Here is a 19,536-nt window from a genome sequence, read left to right as displayed (position 1 = left end):
CTGCTCACGTCCAAGGACGGGACAGCTAAGCAATTTTCCAACTATTGGGGGGCTAATTGTTGGGGCTCTTCACAACCAGCCTTTCTGCTCCTATGTAAAGCCCACTCCACAAGATGGAACCCGTGCCTGGGGAGCCAAGGATCTGAGACTGGACAGGCCACGGACCCATGGGAAAGCCAAACGCCGATGTTCTCCTAAAGGAACAAACAATAAAACGACTCCTAACAACACTCCGCTATACCCATAGATCAGGGCCTTGCTCAGCCAGCACCAGAGAAGCTGCTTGCAGTAGATGGGAACCAACAGAGACCCATGAGTGGACAAAGTGCAGCGAGTGAGAGACTGGAACACTCAGTCCTAAATGGAATGTCTCCATCAAACCCTCCTCTTCCGTGCTCGGGGAGCTTTATGGAAGAGGAGGCGGATGGATACTAAAGAAGTGTCACTGGAGCCGGGCGTTGGTGGCGCACGCCTTTAATCCCAGCACTCGGGGTATATAAACCAAACTTTATGCTAGGTCACCTGCCCAGCAGCAGATACCAACACTAAATAAACTCAATGGTGTACACAGACATTTGCGGGGGGGGGGGGGGGGGAGACACCAGCTCACAAAAAAAATGACACAGACTTATTAATTATGAAAGCTTGGTCTTAGCTTAGGCGTGTTTCTAACTAGCTCTGATAGCTTAAACTAACCCGCATTTTTTTTAAATATACATTCTCCCATGATCTCATCACCTCATCACCATTATGTGTGTCCATCCTTATTATTTCACATCCGGCTTGCAACTCTGTCTTTCTTCTTCCCAGAGCTCTCACTGTCCAGAAGTCCCTGCTATATCTCCTGCATTTAGCATTTTATTAAACCAACCACAGTGACATAAATTCACACAATGTAAAGGAATGGTATTTTTGGAGACTTTCTGTCTCATATTGCTTTGTTTTGGCATGAAATACATGAGTACCAATTATTTTCATTGGTCAGTGCTGAGAGGGAACATTCTGTGGTGTCTATGGCATTGTCTTGTTACTTGTAGGTGTCCTGTTGCACAAATCAATAATTTTCAGAACTATATCCTGGAGACTACAGGGGAGGTTTTGGTCCCCCCTGGAGTTTCTTTTGTGGCCAAACAGGTCCCAGGAACCAAGCATCCTGGAGGCTGGAGGGGTTGGGGATGGGGGAAGTCTACAGTTTCTTTGTGTGCAGTTTTGGCCCTAGGCTCTGGGAGGCCAGAGGATCTGGAGTTTCCTTGTGTCAGAGGCCTACGTGTCTTTTCTGAAGCCTGTCATGGCTGCTAAAGCAGGGGGCTGAGTGAGGGTCTGGTCCCTTTATTTCTAAATTATTAGAAGTGAAGCCCTTGAGTTTAGTTTACCCCTTTCACTGTCTGGTGAATCCCATTGTTATTATTTTCCATACTTATTTTGAGACAAGATCTCACTGTGCAGCCCAGGCTGACGTTGAACTCATGGAGACCTGCCTGCCTGCCTCTTGAGTGTTGGGAGTAAAGCCATGCAACACCATGCCCAGGTTTTTTGTTTATTTTTAGTTTTTTGAGACAGGGTTTCTCTGTATAACATCCCTCGCTGTCCTGGAACTCTTTGTAGACTAGGCTGGCCTCAAACTCACAGAGATTCTCTGCCTCTGTCTCCCAGGTGCTGGGATTAAAGATGTGTGCCACCACACCTGGCAGTTTTTATTTGTTTTATGTTTGAATAACTGGCAGTGAACTAGACCATCCTTGTATAACTTGGTAAATATGTATTTTCTCTGGAAGCACATTTTTCATTATGAAATTTCATTAATTTTCAATCTTCTTTTATCCAGGCAGTGGTGGCACACACCTTTAATCCCAGCACTCGGGAGGCAGAGGCAGGTAGATCTCTGTGAGTTCGAGGCCAGCCTGCTCTACAACACCTAGTTCCAGGACAGCCTCCAAAGGCGCAGAGAAACCCTCCCTTGAAAACCCAAATAATAATAATAATAAAGATTTAAGTATGTATGAGTTTGTATGAGTGTTTCTGTGGGTTTAATTTGCATGCAGAACCCATGGGAATCAGAAGGAAACAGGTATGGGTCCCCTGGAGCTGGAATTACAGGCAGTTGTGAGCTGCCATGTAGGTGCTGAAGAACCGAATGTCTGGTCTCTGAAGAGCAGGAATCACTCTGGGTCACTCATTTACTTAAAATTGAAAGGAGCTGAGGAAATGTCTCGGGCAGTTGAGAGCCCCTTGCAGAGGACCGAGGCTCACAACTGCCTGTAACTCCAGCTTCAGAAAACTAGTGACTGCTTATGGGCTCATATGTGGGCAGACCCACCACTCACATGTACACGTGATTTAAAATTGTAGTAATAGGAACTGGACATGGTGGTGGTGCACTTCTACAGAGCCTCACTGGGGATATGGAGATTGCAAACATCCAGGGGCTCCCTGGTCAGCGAGTGAGAGAGATTAAGTCAGAAAACAGGATGGAATGGGTGCGGGCATGGTGGTGCATGCCTTTAATCTCCATCATGGAACAAACCTTCCCCTCCCCAAGTCACTTGTGGTCATGGTGTTTCATCACACCAACTGAAATCCTAGCTTTGGATTCTATCCCCAGTGCCAAGTAGACCAGATTATGGTGGCACATGCCTGTCATCCCAGCACCTATGAGGGAAGCAGAAGGAGCAGGGTCATCATGACTACCCAGGGAGCTCAAGGCCAGCCTGGACTACAGAAGGCCTTGACAAAAAAAAAGTAAAGTTATTTTAATGCTGTCTGTCCTCTGCCTGGCATTTGTCTCAGCCCCATGTGACCCTCAGTGGGAAGCATAGGTCCAGCCCTGGGGAATCAGGTTGTTTGCAGCAGTAAATGAGATGAAGACAGGCCTTTCACAGCCTCGGGGTCCAGGCTGAAGAACTTGCTGTCCAGAGCACTGGAAGCCAAGGAAAACATGTGAGCAGGTGACAGATGGGAAAGATGTGTGGCCTAGGGTGAGTGTCCATGTGGCCTAGGGTGAGTGTGCAGGGACTGAGATGCCCTAGGGTGAGTGTGCAGGGACTGAAGGACAGGAATGTAGAGGTGCAAAGGGAAGTCACAATGAGTACTTGGTGCAGGCTTCACTCAAGGCAGGGCTCCTCGGGGAGGGGCGAAGGTGACAGGTGCTCGGTGTCTGCACTTTCTCTTTTCTTTTTTAAATTCGCATGCACGCGTCTGCTTATTTATTTATTTACTTATCTATCTACTATGTGCCATGATGCCCATATGAGGTCAGAGGACACACGGGAGTCAATTCTCCTTCTACCACCAATCCTGACCTAGAACTAAGGTCTCACATTTGGCAGCAAGCACCTTTATCCTCTGAGCTATTTTGTTCTGTCTCTTCTGCTCCCCCCCCGTGTGTGTCTGTGTGTGTGTCTATGTGTGTGTCTGTGTCTGTGTGTGTCTATGTGTGTGTCTGTGTCTGTGTCTGTGTGTGTGTCTGTGTGTGTGTCTGTGTGTGTCTGTGTGTGTGTCTGTGTGTTTGTGTGTCTGTGTCTGTGTCTGTGTGTGTGTCTGTGTGTGTGTCTGTGTGTGTGTGTGTCTGTGTCTGTGTGTCTGTGTGTGTCTGTGTGTGTGTGTCTGTGTATCTGTGTGTGTGTCTGTGTGTATGTGTCTGTGTGTGTGTGTGTGTGTGTGTCGTCTGTGTGTCTGTGTCTGTGTGTCTGTCTGTGTGTCTGTGTGTGTGTCTCTCCCTCCCCCTCCCTTCTCCCCCCTCTGTCTCTCTGCCTCTCCCTCTTTCATCCCTGGCTGATCTGAAGCTTACTATGTGGAACAAGCTGGTCTCAAACTCACAGAGCTCCTCCCAAGCACTGGAATCAAAGGATCAAAGGCATGCACCATCATGCCTGGCCTCTTCGTTTTTGTTTTTTTGTTTTTTTGAAACAGTGTGTCAAGGCTGGCCATGAACCAGGCAAGGGTAACTTGATCTCCTGCCTCCCCTGCCTCTACCTCCACCGTGGCAAGATGACAGCTTATATCATCACTCTGGGTTTGGTCAATTCTACTGCAGGATGCGCCTCACCCAGCCCTCTCTTGCCTAGCACCCAGCGCTTATTCATTCATTAGAAAAAATCTGGATTATCTGAAGTGATTGCAGTTCCGACGTTGGCCACGTGGGGCAGCAGTGGACAGACCAAAGCGTCAGTTACAGGAACTCCGCGACTGGTCCCCTGCTCAGCATCCCCACTTTCCCTTTGCTAAGGAAGGAGCAAATGAGGTAAGGAAAGCGGGGGAGGAAGAAGTCAGCTCGATGGCAGAGTGGTTGCTTAGCATCTTCAAGGCCCCGAGTCCCACCTCCAGTACTGAAAAACTTAAAACATACGATGACGACAACTAAAAAACCCCAAATAGCCCAGCATTGGGGCAGAGGCTGGGGCTGCCGCAAAGGCCTCGTTCTGAGTTCCAGGACAGCCTGGCCTATAAGCCAGACTGTGTTTCCATAAGTAAGTTATAACTGAAAAAATAAAATACACCTTTGGAGACAGTTTTCTTCAAGCCTTTTTAGAATGAAAACTACCCTATTGCTTTTTTTTTTTTAGATTTATGTATTTTATGTATATATGAGTGCTCTATCTGCATGTACACCTTTACACCAGAAGAGGGCATCAGATCCCACTATAGATGGTTGGGAGCCACCACATAGTTGCTCATGTCCTCTGGAAGAGCAGCCAGTGCTCTTAACTTCTGAGCCATCTCTCCAGCCCCTACTCTGTTGCTTCTATGCCAAACCGGGCAGGCCCTTGCTTCCCAAAGGCCATTGGATCAACACCTGAGCCCATTCACTTTTGTGAATTGAGGGGAGGGGGGCAGGGAAGCAGGAGGTGGCAAATGCCGGTAAGCCCAGCGCTTGGGTGATGTAAGCAGGAAGATCAGGAGTTCAAGGCCAATCTACGCAATAAATTTGAGATCAGCCTGGAGTACACGAGACCCTAAATAAATAAATGAAGCAGAAATAACATTTTCTGGCATACTGTCAATAGCAGGAAGCAATAGACTCCCATCAAAGTGTGGTGGCTGCCCTTGATAGCCACCCTGATGGAACCAGAGCCCTGTGTTTTCAGGAAGTAATCCTTCTCCAGAGGGGAGGAGCCCTTCTCTCACCTGTCACAGGTGGTGCCTTCCTGCAGGTGGCCCAGATCTGGAAAACAACAGCTGCCTGCCTCCCTGCCTCCCTCCCTGCCTCCCTCCCTCCCTCCCTCCTTGCCTGCCTCCCTCCCTGCCTGCCTCCCTCCCTCCCTGCCTCCCTGCCTCCCTGCCTCCCTCTCTCCCTCCCTGCATGCCTCCCTGCCTCCCTCCCCACCTCCCTCCCTCCCTGCCTCCCTGCCTCCCTCTCTGCCTCCCTGCCTCCCTCCCCCACCTCCCCGCCTCCCTCCCTGCCTGCCTCCCTGCCTCCCTCCCTCTCTGCCTCCCTGCCTCCCTCCCCCACCTCCCCGCCTCCCTCCCCGCCTGCCTCCCTGCCTGCCTCCCTGCCTCCCTCCCTGCCTCCCTGCCTCCCTCCCTCCCTGCCTCCCTGCCTCCCTCTCTGCCTCCCTCTCTGCCTCCCTCCCTGCCTCCCTCCCCACCTCCCTCCCTCCCTGCCTCCCTCCCTGCCTCCCTGCCTACCTCCCTCCCTGCATGCCTCCCTGCCTCCCTGCCTCCCTCCCTGCCTGCCTCCCTTTCTGCCTCCCTCCCTCCCTGCCTCCCTCCCCACCTCCCTCCCTCCCTGCCTCCCTCTCTGCCTCCCTGCCTGCCTGTCTCCCTGCCTGCCTGTCTCCCTGCCTCCCTCCCTGCCTCCCTGCCTCCCTCCCTGCCTCCCTGCCTCCCTCCCTCCCTGCCTCCCTGCCTCCCTGCCTCCCTCCCTGCCTCCCTGCCTCCCTGCCTCACTCCCTGCCTGCCTGCCTCCCTCCCTGCCTGCCTCCCTCCCTGCCTGCCCTTCTGCCTCTCCCCCTCTCCACCTCTTGCTTTTGCCTGCCTCCATTGCTGCTGCTGTCACTGCCACTTGGGCCATCCTTCACTGACACTGGAACTTGACTTCATTTGCACAGGCCAGCAGCTCCCCAGGGATCCTCCAGGTGTTCAGCACAGGACTGGAACTGCTGAGGCCCCAGCCCCGCCCACTGAGCAGCTGCTGGTTCTCAGCCTCCCCTGTGCAAGCCCACATCAGGTAAGCCACTCTAGACTGGTTTTGTTGTTGTTGAGATTTTTAGATTTTTTTATGTGTATGAGTGTTTGGCTGCATGTATGTATGTATACCACCCAAGTGCCTGATGCCTATGAAGGTCAGAAGAGGGCATCAGATCCCCTGGGACTGGAGGTACAGACAATTGTGAGCCAGGTCTTCTGGAAGAACAGTCAGTGCTCTTGACCACTGAGTCATCTCTCCAGTCATCACACACACACACACACACACACACACACACACACACACACACACTTGTTTTGCTCCTCTAGAGAACCCTGCCTAACTTTTGAGGAAGGAATCAAGGGAATCATGTATATTCAGGCTTGATGGAGGATGGAAGATGGAGAGATGGAGGATGGAGAGATGGAGGATGGAGAGATGGAGGATGGAGGATGGAGAGATGGAGGATGGAGAGATGGAGGGTGGAGAGATGGAGAATGGAGAGATGGGGGATGGAGAGATGGAGGATGGAGAGATGGAGAGATGGAGAGATGGGGGATGGAGAGATGGAGGATGGAGGATGGAGAGATGGAGAGATGGGGGATGGAGAGATGGAGGATGGAGAGATAGAGGATGGAGAGATGGAGAGATGGAGGATGGAGAGATGGGGGATGGAGAGATCAAGGATGGAGAGATGGAGAAATGGGGAATGGAGATGGGGGATGGAGAGATGGAGGATGGAGAGGTGGAGGATGGAGAGATGGAGAGATGGAGGATGGAGAGATGGAGGATGGAGAGATGGGGGATGGAGAGATGGAGGATGGAAAGATGGAGAGATGGAGAGATGGGGGATGGAGAGATGGAGGATGGAGGATGGAGAGATGGAGGATGGAGAGATGGGGGATGGAGAGATGGAGGATGGAGAGATGGGGGATGGAGAGATCGAGGATGGAGAGATGGAGGATGGAGAGATGGAGGATGGAGAGATGGAGAGATGGAGGATGGAGAGATGGGGGATGGAGAGATGGAGGATGGAAAGATGGAGAGATGGAGAGATGGGGGATGGAGAGATGGAGGATGGAGAGATGGGGGATGGAGAGATCGAGGATGGAGAGATGGAGAGATGGAGGATGGAGAGATGGGGAATGGAGAGATGGGGGATGGAGAGATGGAGGATGGAGAGATGGAGGATGGAGAGATGGAGGATGGAGAGATGGAGGATGGAGAGATGGGGGATGGAGAGATGGGGGATGGAGAGATGGAGGATGGAGAGATGGAGGATGGAGAGATGGAGAGATGGAGGATGGAGAGATGGAGGATGGAGAGATGGAGAGATGGAGGATGGAGAGATGGAGAGATGGAGAGATGGAGGATGGAGAGATGGAGAGATGGGGATGGAGAGATGGGGGATGGAGAGATGGAGGATGGAGAGATGGAGGATGGAGAGATGGAGGATGGAGAGATGGAGGATGGAGAAATGGGGGATGGAGAGATGGATGATGAAGAGATGGAGAGATGGAGAGATGGAGGATGGAGAGATGGAGGATGGAGAGATGGGGGATGGAGAGATGGAGAGATGGAGGATGGAGAGATGGAGGATGGAGAGATGGAGAGATGGAGAGATGGAGGATGGAGAGATGGAGGATGGAGAGATGGGGGATGGAGAGATGGAGAGATGGAGGATGGAGAGATGGAGGATGGAGAGATGGAGAGATGACAGATGGAGGATGGAGGACGGAGAGATGGAGAGATGGAGGATGGAGAGATGGGGGATGGAGAGATGGAGAGATGGAGGATGGAGAGATGGAGGATGGAGAAATGGGGGATGGAGAGATGGAGAGATGGAGGATGGAGAGATGGAAGATGGAGAAATGGGGGATGGAGAGATGGAGAGATGGGGGATGGAGAGATGGAGGATGGAGAAATGGGGGATGGAGAGATGGAGAGATGGGGGATGGAGAGATGGAGGATGGAGAAATGGGGGATGGAGAGATGGAGAGATGGGGGATGGAGAGATGGAGGATGGAGAAATGGGGGATGGAGAGATGGAGAGATGGGGGATGGAGAGATGGGGGATGGAGAGATGGAGAGATGGAGGATGGAGAGATGGAGGATGGAGAGATGGGGGATGGAGAGATGACAGATGGAGGATGGAGGACGGAGAGATGGAGAGATGGAGGATGGAGAGATGGGGGATGGAGAGATGGAGAGATGGAGGATGGAGAGATGGAGGATGGAGAAATGGGGGATGGAGAGATGGAGAGATGGGGGATGGAGAGATGGAGGATGGAGAAATGGGGGATGGAGAGATGGATGATGAAGAGATGGAGAGATGGAGAGATGGAGGATGGAGAGATGGAGAGATGGAGGATGGAGAGATGGAGGATGGAGAGATGGAGGATGGAGAGATAGAGAGATGGGGATGGAGAGATGAGAGATGGAGGATGGAGAGATGAGAGATGGAGGATGGAGAGATGAGAGATGGAGGATGGAGGATGGAGAGATGGAGAGATGAGATATGGGGATGGAGAGATGGAGGATGGAGAGATGGAGGATGGAGAGATGGAGGATGGAGAGATGGAGGATGGAGAGATGAGAGATGGGGATGGAGAAATGGAGGATGGAGGATGGAGAGATGGAGAGATGGGAGGATGGAGAGATGGAGGATGGAGAGATGGAGGATAGAGAGATGGAGGATGGAGAGATGGAGGATGGAGAGAAGGAGGAGAGATGGAGGATGGAGAGATGGAGGATGGAGAGAAGGAGGATGGAGAGATAGGGGATGGAGGGTGGAGAGATGGAGGATGGAGAGATTGAAGATAGAGAGATGGAGGATGGAGAGATGGGGGATGGAGAGATGGAGGATAGAGGGATGGAGGATGGAGAGATGGGGGATGGAGAGATGGGGATGGAGAGATGGAGGATGGAGAGATGGAGAGATGGAGGGATGGAGAGATGGAGAGATGGGAGGATGGAGAGATGGAGGATGGAGAGATGGAGGATGGAGAGATGGAGGATGGAGAGATGGAGGATGGAGAGATGGAGGATGGAGAGAAGGAGGATGGAGAGATGGAGGATGGAGAGATGGAGGATGGAGAATAGAGAGATGGAGGATGGAGAGAAGGAGGATGGAGAGAAGGAAGATGGAGAGATGGAGTGTTCAAAAATTTCTCTTCATTCTGTCATGTCCCAACGACATGTGTGGGCTCCTGATGACGTTAATGGCACAGCCAGAAGTAGGACATAATAAGTGTGGAGTGTGTCAACACATCCCTGGAGTCCCAGCACTCAGGAGGTGTCTCTAGGGCAGAGATCAAGGTCATCCTGTTACACAAAGTTTCCAGGTAGCCTAGGTAACACACAAGGCAGAAAAAGTTCTTGTATGACAGAGCCCACACAGGTGAGGACACAGGAAGAGAAAATAATTACATGTGACACTTGTCAGGCAGCGATAGCACACTGTAGAGAAAGAAGCTACAGGAAGACTAAGCTAAGTCTAGCCGGGTGTGGTTCAGTGGTAGATCATAAGACCCTGAGTTCCACAGCCAGCACTGGGGAAAAAAATCCAGACTGTGAATACAGGAACCCTGTAAGAAGGAAGAGTCTTCAAGCATGGAACATGGAGGGCAAAGGCCCTGAAGTCTCGGGCTCCCTAGGAAAGGTGAGGGGTCAGAGAAGCCAGGAAATGGGAGGACAGATGGGAAAGAAAGGGCAGAAGAGGGGGAAAGCAGATACAGGACCAGCTAGAGAGGAACGCCAGCATGGGGCTGGCCTCTAGGCTGAGCTTGCAGGGGGAAATGAGATGGAGAGCCACCACCGTTGCTCTTGCTAGCAAGAGGGAGGTGGAGGCAGGAGGATCAGGAGTCAGGCTATCCTCAGCTATGCAGTGAATTTAAATCCAACTCAGGTCATTAAAAACAAAAGGCAGTTATGAAATGGTACCCCATTTTTCTCTGAGGGCAAATTAAAGCATGAAAGAACATGGATAGACATTGAGCCCCAGGGCATGGTGGTACTCAGGAGGCTGAGGCAGGGATACCAGGTGCTCCAGGGCAGCCTAGACTAGCAACACAACCAATCCTGACCTCAGAAAATACAAATAAAAACTATATAAAACCAAGTAATCAGAGCATAGCATGTTGGTTTACACCTTTGATTTCAGAGACAGGCAGATAGATCTCTGTAAATTGGAGGCCAGCCTGGTCTACCTTAGCAAGTTCCAGGACAGCAAGGCTATAATGTGACCCTGCCTTAAAAAAACAAAACAAACAAACAAACAAACAAACAAAAGGCGTGGTGACACCTACCTGTAATCCCAGTGCTCTGGAGTAGCAACCAGGAGGACCAGGAGTTCAAGGACAAGCTACACAGGGAGCTTGAGGTTTATGCCACTCACTATTCAGAAAAACCCCAGAATATCTATAGATTTTACCAGCTTTCCACACCCCTCCTTTTGGTGGCCTGGGGTAGCTACTACACTGCCTTCCTTTGGTCTCAAACTCTGATGGTTGGTTTTTTTGTTTGTTTGTTTTTGTTTTTGATCCGGGCTCTGCATCTGTGGCTGAGGCTGGTCCCAGAGTTCATGTCCTCCGGCTTCTGCCTTCCCCGGGGGGTGGCCACCTCACCCAGCTTGATCTACGCCCATGTGCTTGATTTAACACCATCATTTTGTGCACAGTGTGTGTACGTGTGTTTATACACAGCTAGGAGCCGGTGCAATCCTCCCACCGTTTTAGTCCCGGGGATCGAATTCAGGTCTTCAGGCTTGGCAACAAGCACTTTCACACACTGAAGCCTCTCGTGGGCCCTGGCTGGGATTTTTCTCATCTGCAGAAGCTAATGGGATTCCGTGAGAAGCACTCGGGGTGGGGTGCGCGGGGGAGGGGAAGGTCTCAGATGTTAGCTCAAAGCCACATGACGTCACTGGGACATCAGAATGACCACTCCCTCAATCGGCCCCTTAACGAGTTACCTGCCAGATGACTCCCCACCTGAAAATATTTTTTTTCATGCATTCTATACTTTATTCTTCAGGTCACTGAGTTCAGACCACGCTCAAAAATGGAGGGAGGCTGGAGAGGGTTCCTCACTGTGGGAGGAGCCAATGAAGGGAGGCTGGAGAGGGTTCCCCACTGTGGGAGGAGCCTATGAAGGAAGGCTGGAGAGGGTTCCCCACTGTGGGAGGAGCCTATGAAGGGAGGCTGGAGAGGGTTCCCCACTGTGGGAGGAGCCTATGAAGGAAGGCTGGAGAGGGTTCCCCACTGTGGGAGGAGCCTATGAAGGGAGGCTGGAGAGGGTTCCCCACTGTGGGAGGAGCCTATGAAGGGAGGCTGGAGAGGGTTCCCCACTGTGGGAGGAGCCTATGAAGGGAGGCTGGAGAGGGTTCCCCACTGTGGGAGGAGCCTATGAAGGAAGGCTGGAGAGGGTTCCCCACTGTGGGAGGAGCCTATGAAGGGAGGCTGGAGAGGGTTCCCCACTGTGGGAGGAGCCTATGAAGGGAGGCTGGAGAGGGTTCCTCACTGCCGGAGGGGCTTGCTTATGCTCATGTAGGGATTTTTGTTTTAGTTTTTTAAAATAGCATATATAAAATATTTCTAGAATACATATTAATCACACACATAATGGTTCCGTTATGACACTTCTTACATGTACATAGCACACTTTACTCACATTCACGCCCCCATCATCTCCTGCCCCTTGCCTCTGACCCTTGCCGTGTCCTTCTCCTTCTCCTTCTCCTTCAAAATGTTTTCAGTTTTGTGCATGATATTTGTTCGGGCTCACACGTATGCTGTGGAAAGACTATGGAGGTCAGCCAGGCATAGAGGTGTTCACTCTGGAAGCCGAGGAAGGCAGATCTCGGTGAGTTCAAGGCCAGCCTGGTCTACATACCCAGTTCTAGGACACCTAGAGCTGCACAGTGAGACACTGTCTAAAACAAACCGTGGGGGTCAGAGGACAAGCGCGTGCAGTTGGTTCCTATTTTCTCCGCGATTCGGGTTCCAGGGACCAAACCCAGGCTGCCAAGCTCGACTGCAGGGGCCCTTCCTAGCCTCTCTGTGACTGTGTTGTTGTTTGGGTTTTGGTTTTGGTTTTCTTTTTAGAGACAGGGTTTCTCTACGTAGCGTTGGCTATCCTGAAGCTTAGTATATATAGACCAGGCCAACCGTGAACTCACAGAGCTCCATGTGCTTCTGCTGCTCAAGGGCTGGGATTAAGGAAGTGAGCCACCACGCAGGCCCAGCCCTGTTCTTTGGGATTTTAAGGACAATTTGACCCCTCTCCCCTGAAACGTATTTATTTATGAATGGGACAGAGTCTCGCGTCTTGAACTTGTTCTGGGGCTGACTTAATCTTGACCCGATCTTCGGTCCTCCGCGGCCTAGGATTACAGGTGTGCCCTGTTTTATTCCGACCTGGGTTTGGGACCCAGGGCTCTGTGCGCGTTGCCAAGCACTCTCCCAACTGAGCCAGACGGCCAGCCTCCCCGCAGACACAGGAGAGAACCGGGGTGAGAGCTGCGGTGTGCCCGCCACTCTGGGCCCCTCTCCGCCTAAATCCCTCCTCTGCGGCTTGTGAAGGCCCATTTTACAGGGGGCTGGCCTGCCGCCCTAGCCCCTGCTCACCCATTTTAAAGACCTGGAGACCGATTAGAGCCATCATCACACCTGACTGGGGAGCCCGGCTCCATCCAGGGCTGAACCTCCCCAGCACGGCCGCCAGGGGCTGTGGGCACCAGGGGTCCTGGGGGCCCCCTCATCTCCCGGGACCCTGAGCCCCGGAGGCAAGGCGCCAGGTAGTGGCCGAGGCAGGGTTGGGGCGGGGAAATTGAGGCACCCGCCCTCCGCAAGCCTGGCCTCAATTGGGTTGGCGGGGAGCTGTGGGCAAAGGCTGGCCGGCGCCGCCTCTTCTCTAGAGCCGCCCGGAGCGACCCGCCCGCCCGCCGATCCGCAGCTCGCTGGGTCGGCACTGCTTGGCCTGGACCCTGGACCCACCAGCGAGGTGAGAGCGGCCGGGCCAGGCCCTTCGCTCTGCCTCCCACGGGGGAGGGGTCTCTGCTTTTCAGGTCACCCTCTTCCTTCCTGTTCGTCTCAGCGAGAGGTGCGACTGGGGGGTCCACAGCAAGCCCAGCGCTGGGAGACCTGGGGCGAGCCGCCGACCCTCTCTGAGACTTTATGCAAAGCGCCTAAGGAGGGATTCCGGGAGCCGCACTAACCGAGACGGGAGGGATTGGTGGTGAGTGTTGAGGGAACTAAGTCTGAGGAGTGTGGGCGGTGTGTGTGAAGCTGAAGAGAGAGACGAGGAGGTGAGAAAATTGGCCACACCTACCCACCACAGTGCACGGCTCCGCGGCCAAGTGGTGGGTGTGCAGAGAGCCGCTGAAGGTGCTGGGGTCAAAAGGCTGCAGCCACGCGGTGTGTTCCTTCTGGGAGTTCCTCAGGCTAGAATGGGGGTTGGGAAGATCGTGGACAAAACTTCCCGGAAAAGGCGATCAGTGTTGTTGATGTTTATGGGGGCGACGTGGACGCTGAGACAGCCCCACACTTAGATGACTGCAAACACAGAAGTCACGTTAGAGATACAGACTCCGCACAAAACACAGACACGCACAGGGGTCTGTCACGTGGGTGCCACCGAAGAACTCAGGCCTGAAATTCCAGCACTTGGAAGGCAGAGGCAGTGGCTCGGGAGTTCAAGGTCATCCTTGGCTCTACACAGGGAGTTTGAGGTCTGCCGGGGATACTTGAGGCTCTGACTCCAAACAAACAAAAAGAAAACCGAACTGGAGGATATGTCACACACAAGCCACTCGGGTTGCTCGGACCAGAACTCCCATGCAGAGCAGAGGCACCCACTCAGTCTGGCTCAGATGCACACAGAAAAAGTGAGCTAGTGACAGGCGGCCAAGCATAAAAGAACACAGAAGCGAAACAGGTTTCAGACACAGAGCAGCCTCGAGAGTGACCGACACTGGGACCTACGGATACCCTCCCAGCACACACAGTCAGACCCTGGCATGCAACCCCGAAGCTGTGCTAGCTTCGAGAGACTTCACACACACACTCACATACACACTCTCACACACACTCACACCCCAGCCCCATGTCCACTTCTGGGGAAGTTCAGCGCTCACGTGACCCAGGGGGAGGGCTACTGGACAGTCCCTGGGGAAAATGCATCATCTCTCCCGCCGATGCACTTCCTCCCCAGGGAATAAAGAGTCCGTGGCCACCAGTTCTGCTCCAGGAGCCCGATTGCCTCTGGCAACCTCACTGAGCAGTCTGCGCTTCCTCCACGGTGAGTGCCAAGTACCCGAGGAAGGCGGTGGAAAGGGTGTGGGGCCACCCTTCCCTAGCTCCTTGACTCCTTGGCCAGGAACAATTGCTGCTGCTGTGTCTTTGAAATGGACAGCTAGCTCTTGTGTGTGTGTGTGTGTGTGTGTGTGTGTGTTGACACAGGTCTCAGGTACAACAGCTGGCCTCAGACTTTTCCGTTTCCACTTCCCAAACTTCCCATGTGCCGGAGGCTGACCTTGAACTTCTGATCCTGTCGCTCCGCCTCCCTGCTTCCTGAGTTTATTTGTGTGCACCATCACACCAGGCTCAGCTTGGACAGGGAGAGGGACCCGCTCTCCATCCTTGGCCAGGGACTCCAGACTCTCTCTTCACTCACAGATGGACGCACGGACGGTGCTGCTGGGCCTGCAAATCATGTCGCTCCCGCTCCTGGGTCACTGTGCAGCTGCCACTCCCACCCTGAGATTTGTGGCTGTTGGTGACTGGGGAGGGGTCCCCAATGCCCCCTTTCACACAGCCCGGGAAATAGCCAACGCTAAAGAAATCGCCAGAACCGTGCAGATTATGGGTGCTGACTTCATCATGTCCCTGGGGGACAACTTCTACTTCACTGGAGTGCGTGATGACAAAGACAAGCGGTTCCAGGTATATGGGCAACAACGGGGTTAGAGGTGACAGGGGGGAGGTCACTCCACCTGGGGCCTTGCTCTGGGGAGGGCAGAGGGAAGCAGAAGCCCCTATGGGTAGGCACCTGGGACATCCAGTGGCTCCTTTGTCCTTTGCCTCTGGACAGGCTGCCCTTGGTGGGAACAGCAAGGTAGCTCTGACCCCAGAGGGGGGGTGCTCTCTTTGTGTGTCACAGGAAACCTTTGAGGAGGTGTTCTCTGACCGTGCCCTCCGCAATATCCCCTGGTATGTGTTGGCTGGGAACCATGACCACCTTGGCAATGTCTCAGCACAAATTGCTTACTCCAAGATCTCCAAGCGCTGGTGAGCTTCCCTCCTTCCCCAAAGGGACTCCCACTCAGGGACAAAGGGACACTTTGGCCTTGGGAGAATGTTTGGTTCTGCTTTTTTATTGTGCTGTCTTTACTGGGGGGTCACAGCACATGTGTGCAGGCCAGAGGACAGCTTGTGGGGGTCAGTCCTCTCACCCCACCGTGTGGCTTCCGGGGCTGGAGTTCAGGTCATCAGGTGGTTTCCTCACTGAAGCGTGGCACTGCCTCAGAGCCTCTCTTTTGTTTTGTTGAAGCAGGGTCGCACGTAGCCCCTGCTGGCCTTGGATCTCCTATGTAGCCAAGGATGATCCTGAGCTCCTGATCCTGCGGATTTCAGACACACACCACCACACTCAGCTGTTCATTTTTGAGTTGGGATCTTGCTATCTAGTCTAGGCTGCTCTCAAAAATTAAGATTCTCTTGCCTCAGCCTCCAAAGTATTGAGATGGCAGATGTGCCACTGAGCCTAGCCAAACAAGCCTTTGGGCGCTGAGGAGCATGCCCAGTCAGGAAAGCACTTGCTAAGCAGATACAAGGACCTGAATTCATGTGAGGGGAGTGAACACAAAAGAATTCTGGGACTGGATGGCTCACCTGGCTGAATCTATGAGCCCACAGCTTAGTGAGGTGCCCTGTGGGTAAAAAGCACTTGTAAGCCCAAGTGTTCAATCCCAGGAATCCATAGTGAAAAAAAGAACCAATTACCAAAAGTTATTCTCCGTCCCTAGGAATCTTTTCCTGACCTCCATGGGCACTGCACGCACGTGGTGCACAGGCACACGTTCAAGCATATAAAACTCAGACAAGCGTTCAAGCACATAAAATAAAAAATAATCTAAAAAGAAATGTTTTTAAGATTAAAAAATTAAAAGCAGGAAGTCCTTTGGCCAAAACTAATATTAGTCTGTCCCTGCCTAAAATGTTTACCCACAATTTCTGTTCTCTCCACAGGAACTTCCCAAGCCCTTACTATCGTTTGCACTTCAAAATCCCACGGACAAACGTAACCGTGGCCATCTTCATGCTGGACACAGTGATGCTGTGCGGCAACTCTGATGACTTCGTCAGCAAGCAGCCCAAAATGCCCCGAGACCTGGGAGTGGCCCGGAGTCAGATGTCCTGGTTCAAAAAGCAGTTGGCAGCAGCCAAGGAAGACTACATTTTGGTGGCTGGCCACTACCCCATCTGGTCCATTGCTGAACATGGACCCACCCGCTGCCTGGTCAAGCACTTGCGGCCACTGTTGGCCACATACGGGGTCACTGCCTACCTCTGTGGACATGATCACAACTTGCAGGTGAGGTCTCTGTGAACAGGATGGGGAATCTGCCAGGGAGTTCTTACTATACTGCAAGGTGCCGCTCAGATTCCCTTCCTCAAATTATGATGTCAAGCATGGCTCAAAAGTAGTCTGAGTCCCCCAGTGAGGAGTTGGGCTTACTGCTCAGTGGCAGAGCCTCTGCCTAGAATCCCCCAGTGAGGGCTGGGGTGTGGCTCAGTGGTAGAGTGCTTGCCTACAATGCAGGAAGCCACAGGCTTCTAAAACACCGGCCAAAATGCCAAAGCAACTCCCAGTTATGCCTGTGGGGTAGGATTGACGCTCTGTGGTCAGGAATACACCTATTCCCACACCTACGGGAGGTGGTCTAGATGAAGCCCCTGGTCATCCCCTAGGCCTGTCTGGAGTGACCAACCTTGTATCCTCTGCCCTCAGTATCTTCAGGATGAGAATGGAGTGGGCTATGTGCTGAGTGGGGCTGGCAACTTCATGGACCCCTCCGTGCGGCACCAAGGCAAGGTCCCCAATGGCTACCTGCGCTTTCACTATGGATCTGAGGAATCCCTGGGTGGCTTCACATATGTGGAGATAAGCCCCAAAGAAATGAGCATCACCTATGTGGAAGCTGCTGGAAAATCACTCTTCAAGACCAGCCTCCCCAGACGACGCAGATACTGAACACCTTCAGCTTGTCCCCTATGGCTCTGAGGCAGGAAGCCTCTGCAGGCACGGTGGGTGGACGCTGTGAGGACCTCAGCCACGGGCAGCTTTTTCTCTGGCCCCTGGTGCTCTGACAGAGTGGGAAGGGAAACCACAGAGGCTTGCATACATGAAAGAAGTATGTGCACACAGACTCACCCCACCCCACAGCCAGGTTTTGGGGTACAGCTTTCTTGGAGTAAGGCTTCTGAATCAAGCATTTTATAGTCACTGCTATTCAATAAAAGAATGCTTGCCAAGTCCCCAGTTGTCTTCAAAATGGGTGTGTCATCGGGGTTACACGTGTCGGTGAGTGGGGCGGCATCAGTCCATGGGTCAGGTAAAGGACAACTTCCCAGGGGTCAAACACAAGCTCCTGGACTTGAGGACGAGTGTCTTTACCTGCTAAGCCATCTCCTTTCCATCTCTTAGTTCCGTGCATAACCACCTAAATTTACCCACGGGCATTAACCCTTCTACCCTCAGCTATTGGACTGAGAAATCCAGGTACTCCTGTCTCTGCCCCCCACCCCACCCCAGTGCTGCGATTATAGGCATCTTCCATCATGCCTGGCTGTGGATGTGGTCCCAGGTATGCGGGCGAGTGAAACAGGAGGAGCAGCCTGGCAGCATAGCAAGTCCTGATGAAAATGAACAGCTGGTCTGCTAGTTTAGCAGTTGGGAGGCAGAGGCAGGCTGATCTCTGTGAGTTCTGGGTCACCTTGCTCTGCATAGCAAGTTCCAGGCCAGCCTGTGCTACACAGTGATACCCTGTCTCAAAAAAAAAAAAAAAAAACAAAAGTAAATAACGTATCGATCAATCAACCAATCAGTTATTCCATCAGGAAGAAGGACTCAACAAGTCCCCAAGTTCCTGTCTATAGCTACCCCTCCTTCAAGCCAATACCCTCACCACCTTGAGCCAACCGCTATCCTCACTTTCCAGTTTGTTTCCAATAAGGTCTCATAGCTCAAGCTGGGCTCAGGCCTGCTATGGAGCAGAAATGAGCCTGCCCTCTGGATCCAGCCCAGGCCTTCTTGATGAACGCTAGGCCAGCCCTCCACCAACTGAGTTACAGCTCTAGTCCAACTTTTAATTTTTTTTGTTTTTTTATTTTGTTTGTTTGTTTTGAGACAGGGTTTCTCTGTGACTTTGGAGGCTGTCCTGGAACTAGCTCTTGTAGACCAGGCTGGCCTCGAACTCACAGAGATCCGCCTGCCTCTGCCTCCCGAGTGCTGGAATTAAAGGCGTGCGACACCAACGCCCGGCTTATTTGTTTGTTTTGAAGTAGGGTTTGTCTATGTAGCACTGGCTGTCCTGGAACTCGCCCTGTAGATCAGGCTGGCATCAAATTCAGAGATGCACCAACCTCTGCCTCCCAAGTGCTGGGATTAAAGTCATGCACCACCATTGCCCATCTTTTTTATTTTGTTTTCATTATTGTTAAATTTTATTTATTTTTATTTATGTGTATGTGTGCCGCGTACTTGCAGGTGTCTACAAAGGTCAAAATAGGGTGTTAGGCTCCCTGGAATTGGGGTTACAAGCAGTTAGTAATGGAACCCAGGTCCTTTGCAAGAGCAGCAAGTGCTTTTTTTTTTTTTTTTTGGTTTTTCGAGACAGGGTTTTTCTGTGCCTTTGGAGGCTGTCCTGGAACTCGCTCTGTAGACCAGGCTGGCCTCGAACTCACAGAGATCTGCCTGCCTCTGCCTCCCGAGTGCTGGGATTAAAGGCGTGCGCCACCAACGCGCAGCAAGTGCTCTTAAACCCTCAACCAGCACTCCAGTGCTGGCCCCTTTTCTGAGGAAGGATTCAATTCAAGTCCAGGCTGACCTTGAGCTCCATAAGCAGCCAGGGATGGGCTTGAACTCCTGACTGTCCCTACCTCCACCTAAGGCTCCATGTTTTAGGGCCTTTTGAGACCTGAAGGCTATGAGAATGAGATGCAAGTGATTTACCGCAGAGCCCAGTCTCCATTTCCCCTCCGTGCTGAGGATGGAACCCAGGCTTCAGACCAAACTGCTCTGGTTTTCCTCTTTTCCTTCACTTCCTGTCCTCAACTTCCCCTTCTTCACAGCAAAGGAACACCAGGAACACAGCTCTGCTCCAAGTCCTTTTGCTTAACCACAGCTTTTCA

At 52.5% G+C, this 19,536-nt stretch overlaps 1 protein-coding gene across 3 annotated transcripts; it reads left to right on the top strand.

Moving 5' to 3' along the window:
• Positions 1–4,163: 4,163 nt before the first annotated feature.
• Positions 4,164–17,661, top strand: Acp5 (acid phosphatase 5, tartrate resistant). Of its 3 annotated transcripts, none has more exons than XM_040729721.1 (9): positions 4,164–4,240; positions 6,048–6,166; positions 11,880–11,986; positions 13,220–13,360; positions 14,336–14,422; positions 14,800–15,066; positions 15,284–15,411; positions 16,372–16,717; positions 17,135–17,661. In XM_040729721.1, the coding sequence occupies exons 6-9, from the start codon at positions 14,800–14,802 to the stop codon at positions 17,375–17,377; spliced, it is 984 nt and encodes a 327-aa protein (XP_040585655.1). In that variant the 5' UTR covers positions 4,164–4,240; positions 6,048–6,166; positions 11,880–11,986; positions 13,220–13,360; positions 14,336–14,422; the 3' UTR covers positions 17,378–17,661. The 3 variants fall into 3 exon arrangements, with proteins under 3 accessions (XP_040585655.1, XP_040585656.1, XP_012974813.1); XM_040729722.1 differs by lacking the exon at positions 4,164–4,240 and adding an exon at positions 12,441–12,518 and having other exon boundaries at positions 6,018–6,166; XM_013119359.3 differs by lacking the exon at positions 4,164–4,240 and having other exon boundaries at positions 6,018–6,166.
• Positions 17,662–19,536: the final 1,875 nt, after the last annotated feature.

The sequence above is a fragment of the Mesocricetus auratus genome, unplaced genomic scaffold (genome assembly GCF_017639785.1).
Source record: "Mesocricetus auratus isolate SY011 unplaced genomic scaffold, BCM_Maur_2.0 Super-Scaffold_100022, whole genome shotgun sequence".
In the NCBI taxonomy this organism is placed as follows: Eukaryota; Metazoa; Chordata; class Mammalia; order Rodentia; family Cricetidae; genus Mesocricetus; species Mesocricetus auratus.
Note: the sequence above shows the minus strand (reverse complement) of the source record. Positions and strands in the feature narration are given on the sequence as shown.

Excerpts from the sequence above, each read along its gene's own strand:
- Acp5 (XM_040729721.1), top strand. The coding sequence starts at position 14,800 with ATGGACGCACGGACGGTGCTGCTGGGCCTGCAAATCATGTCGCTCCCG. Across the intron at positions 15,412-16,371 it reads TCCAAGATCTCCAAGCGCTG|GAACTTCCCAAGCCCTTACT; the intron begins GTGAGCTTCCCT and ends TTCTCTCCACAG. Across the intron at positions 16,718-17,134 it reads GACATGATCACAACTTGCAG|TATCTTCAGGATGAGAATGG; the intron begins GTGAGGTCTCTG and ends CTCTGCCCTCAG.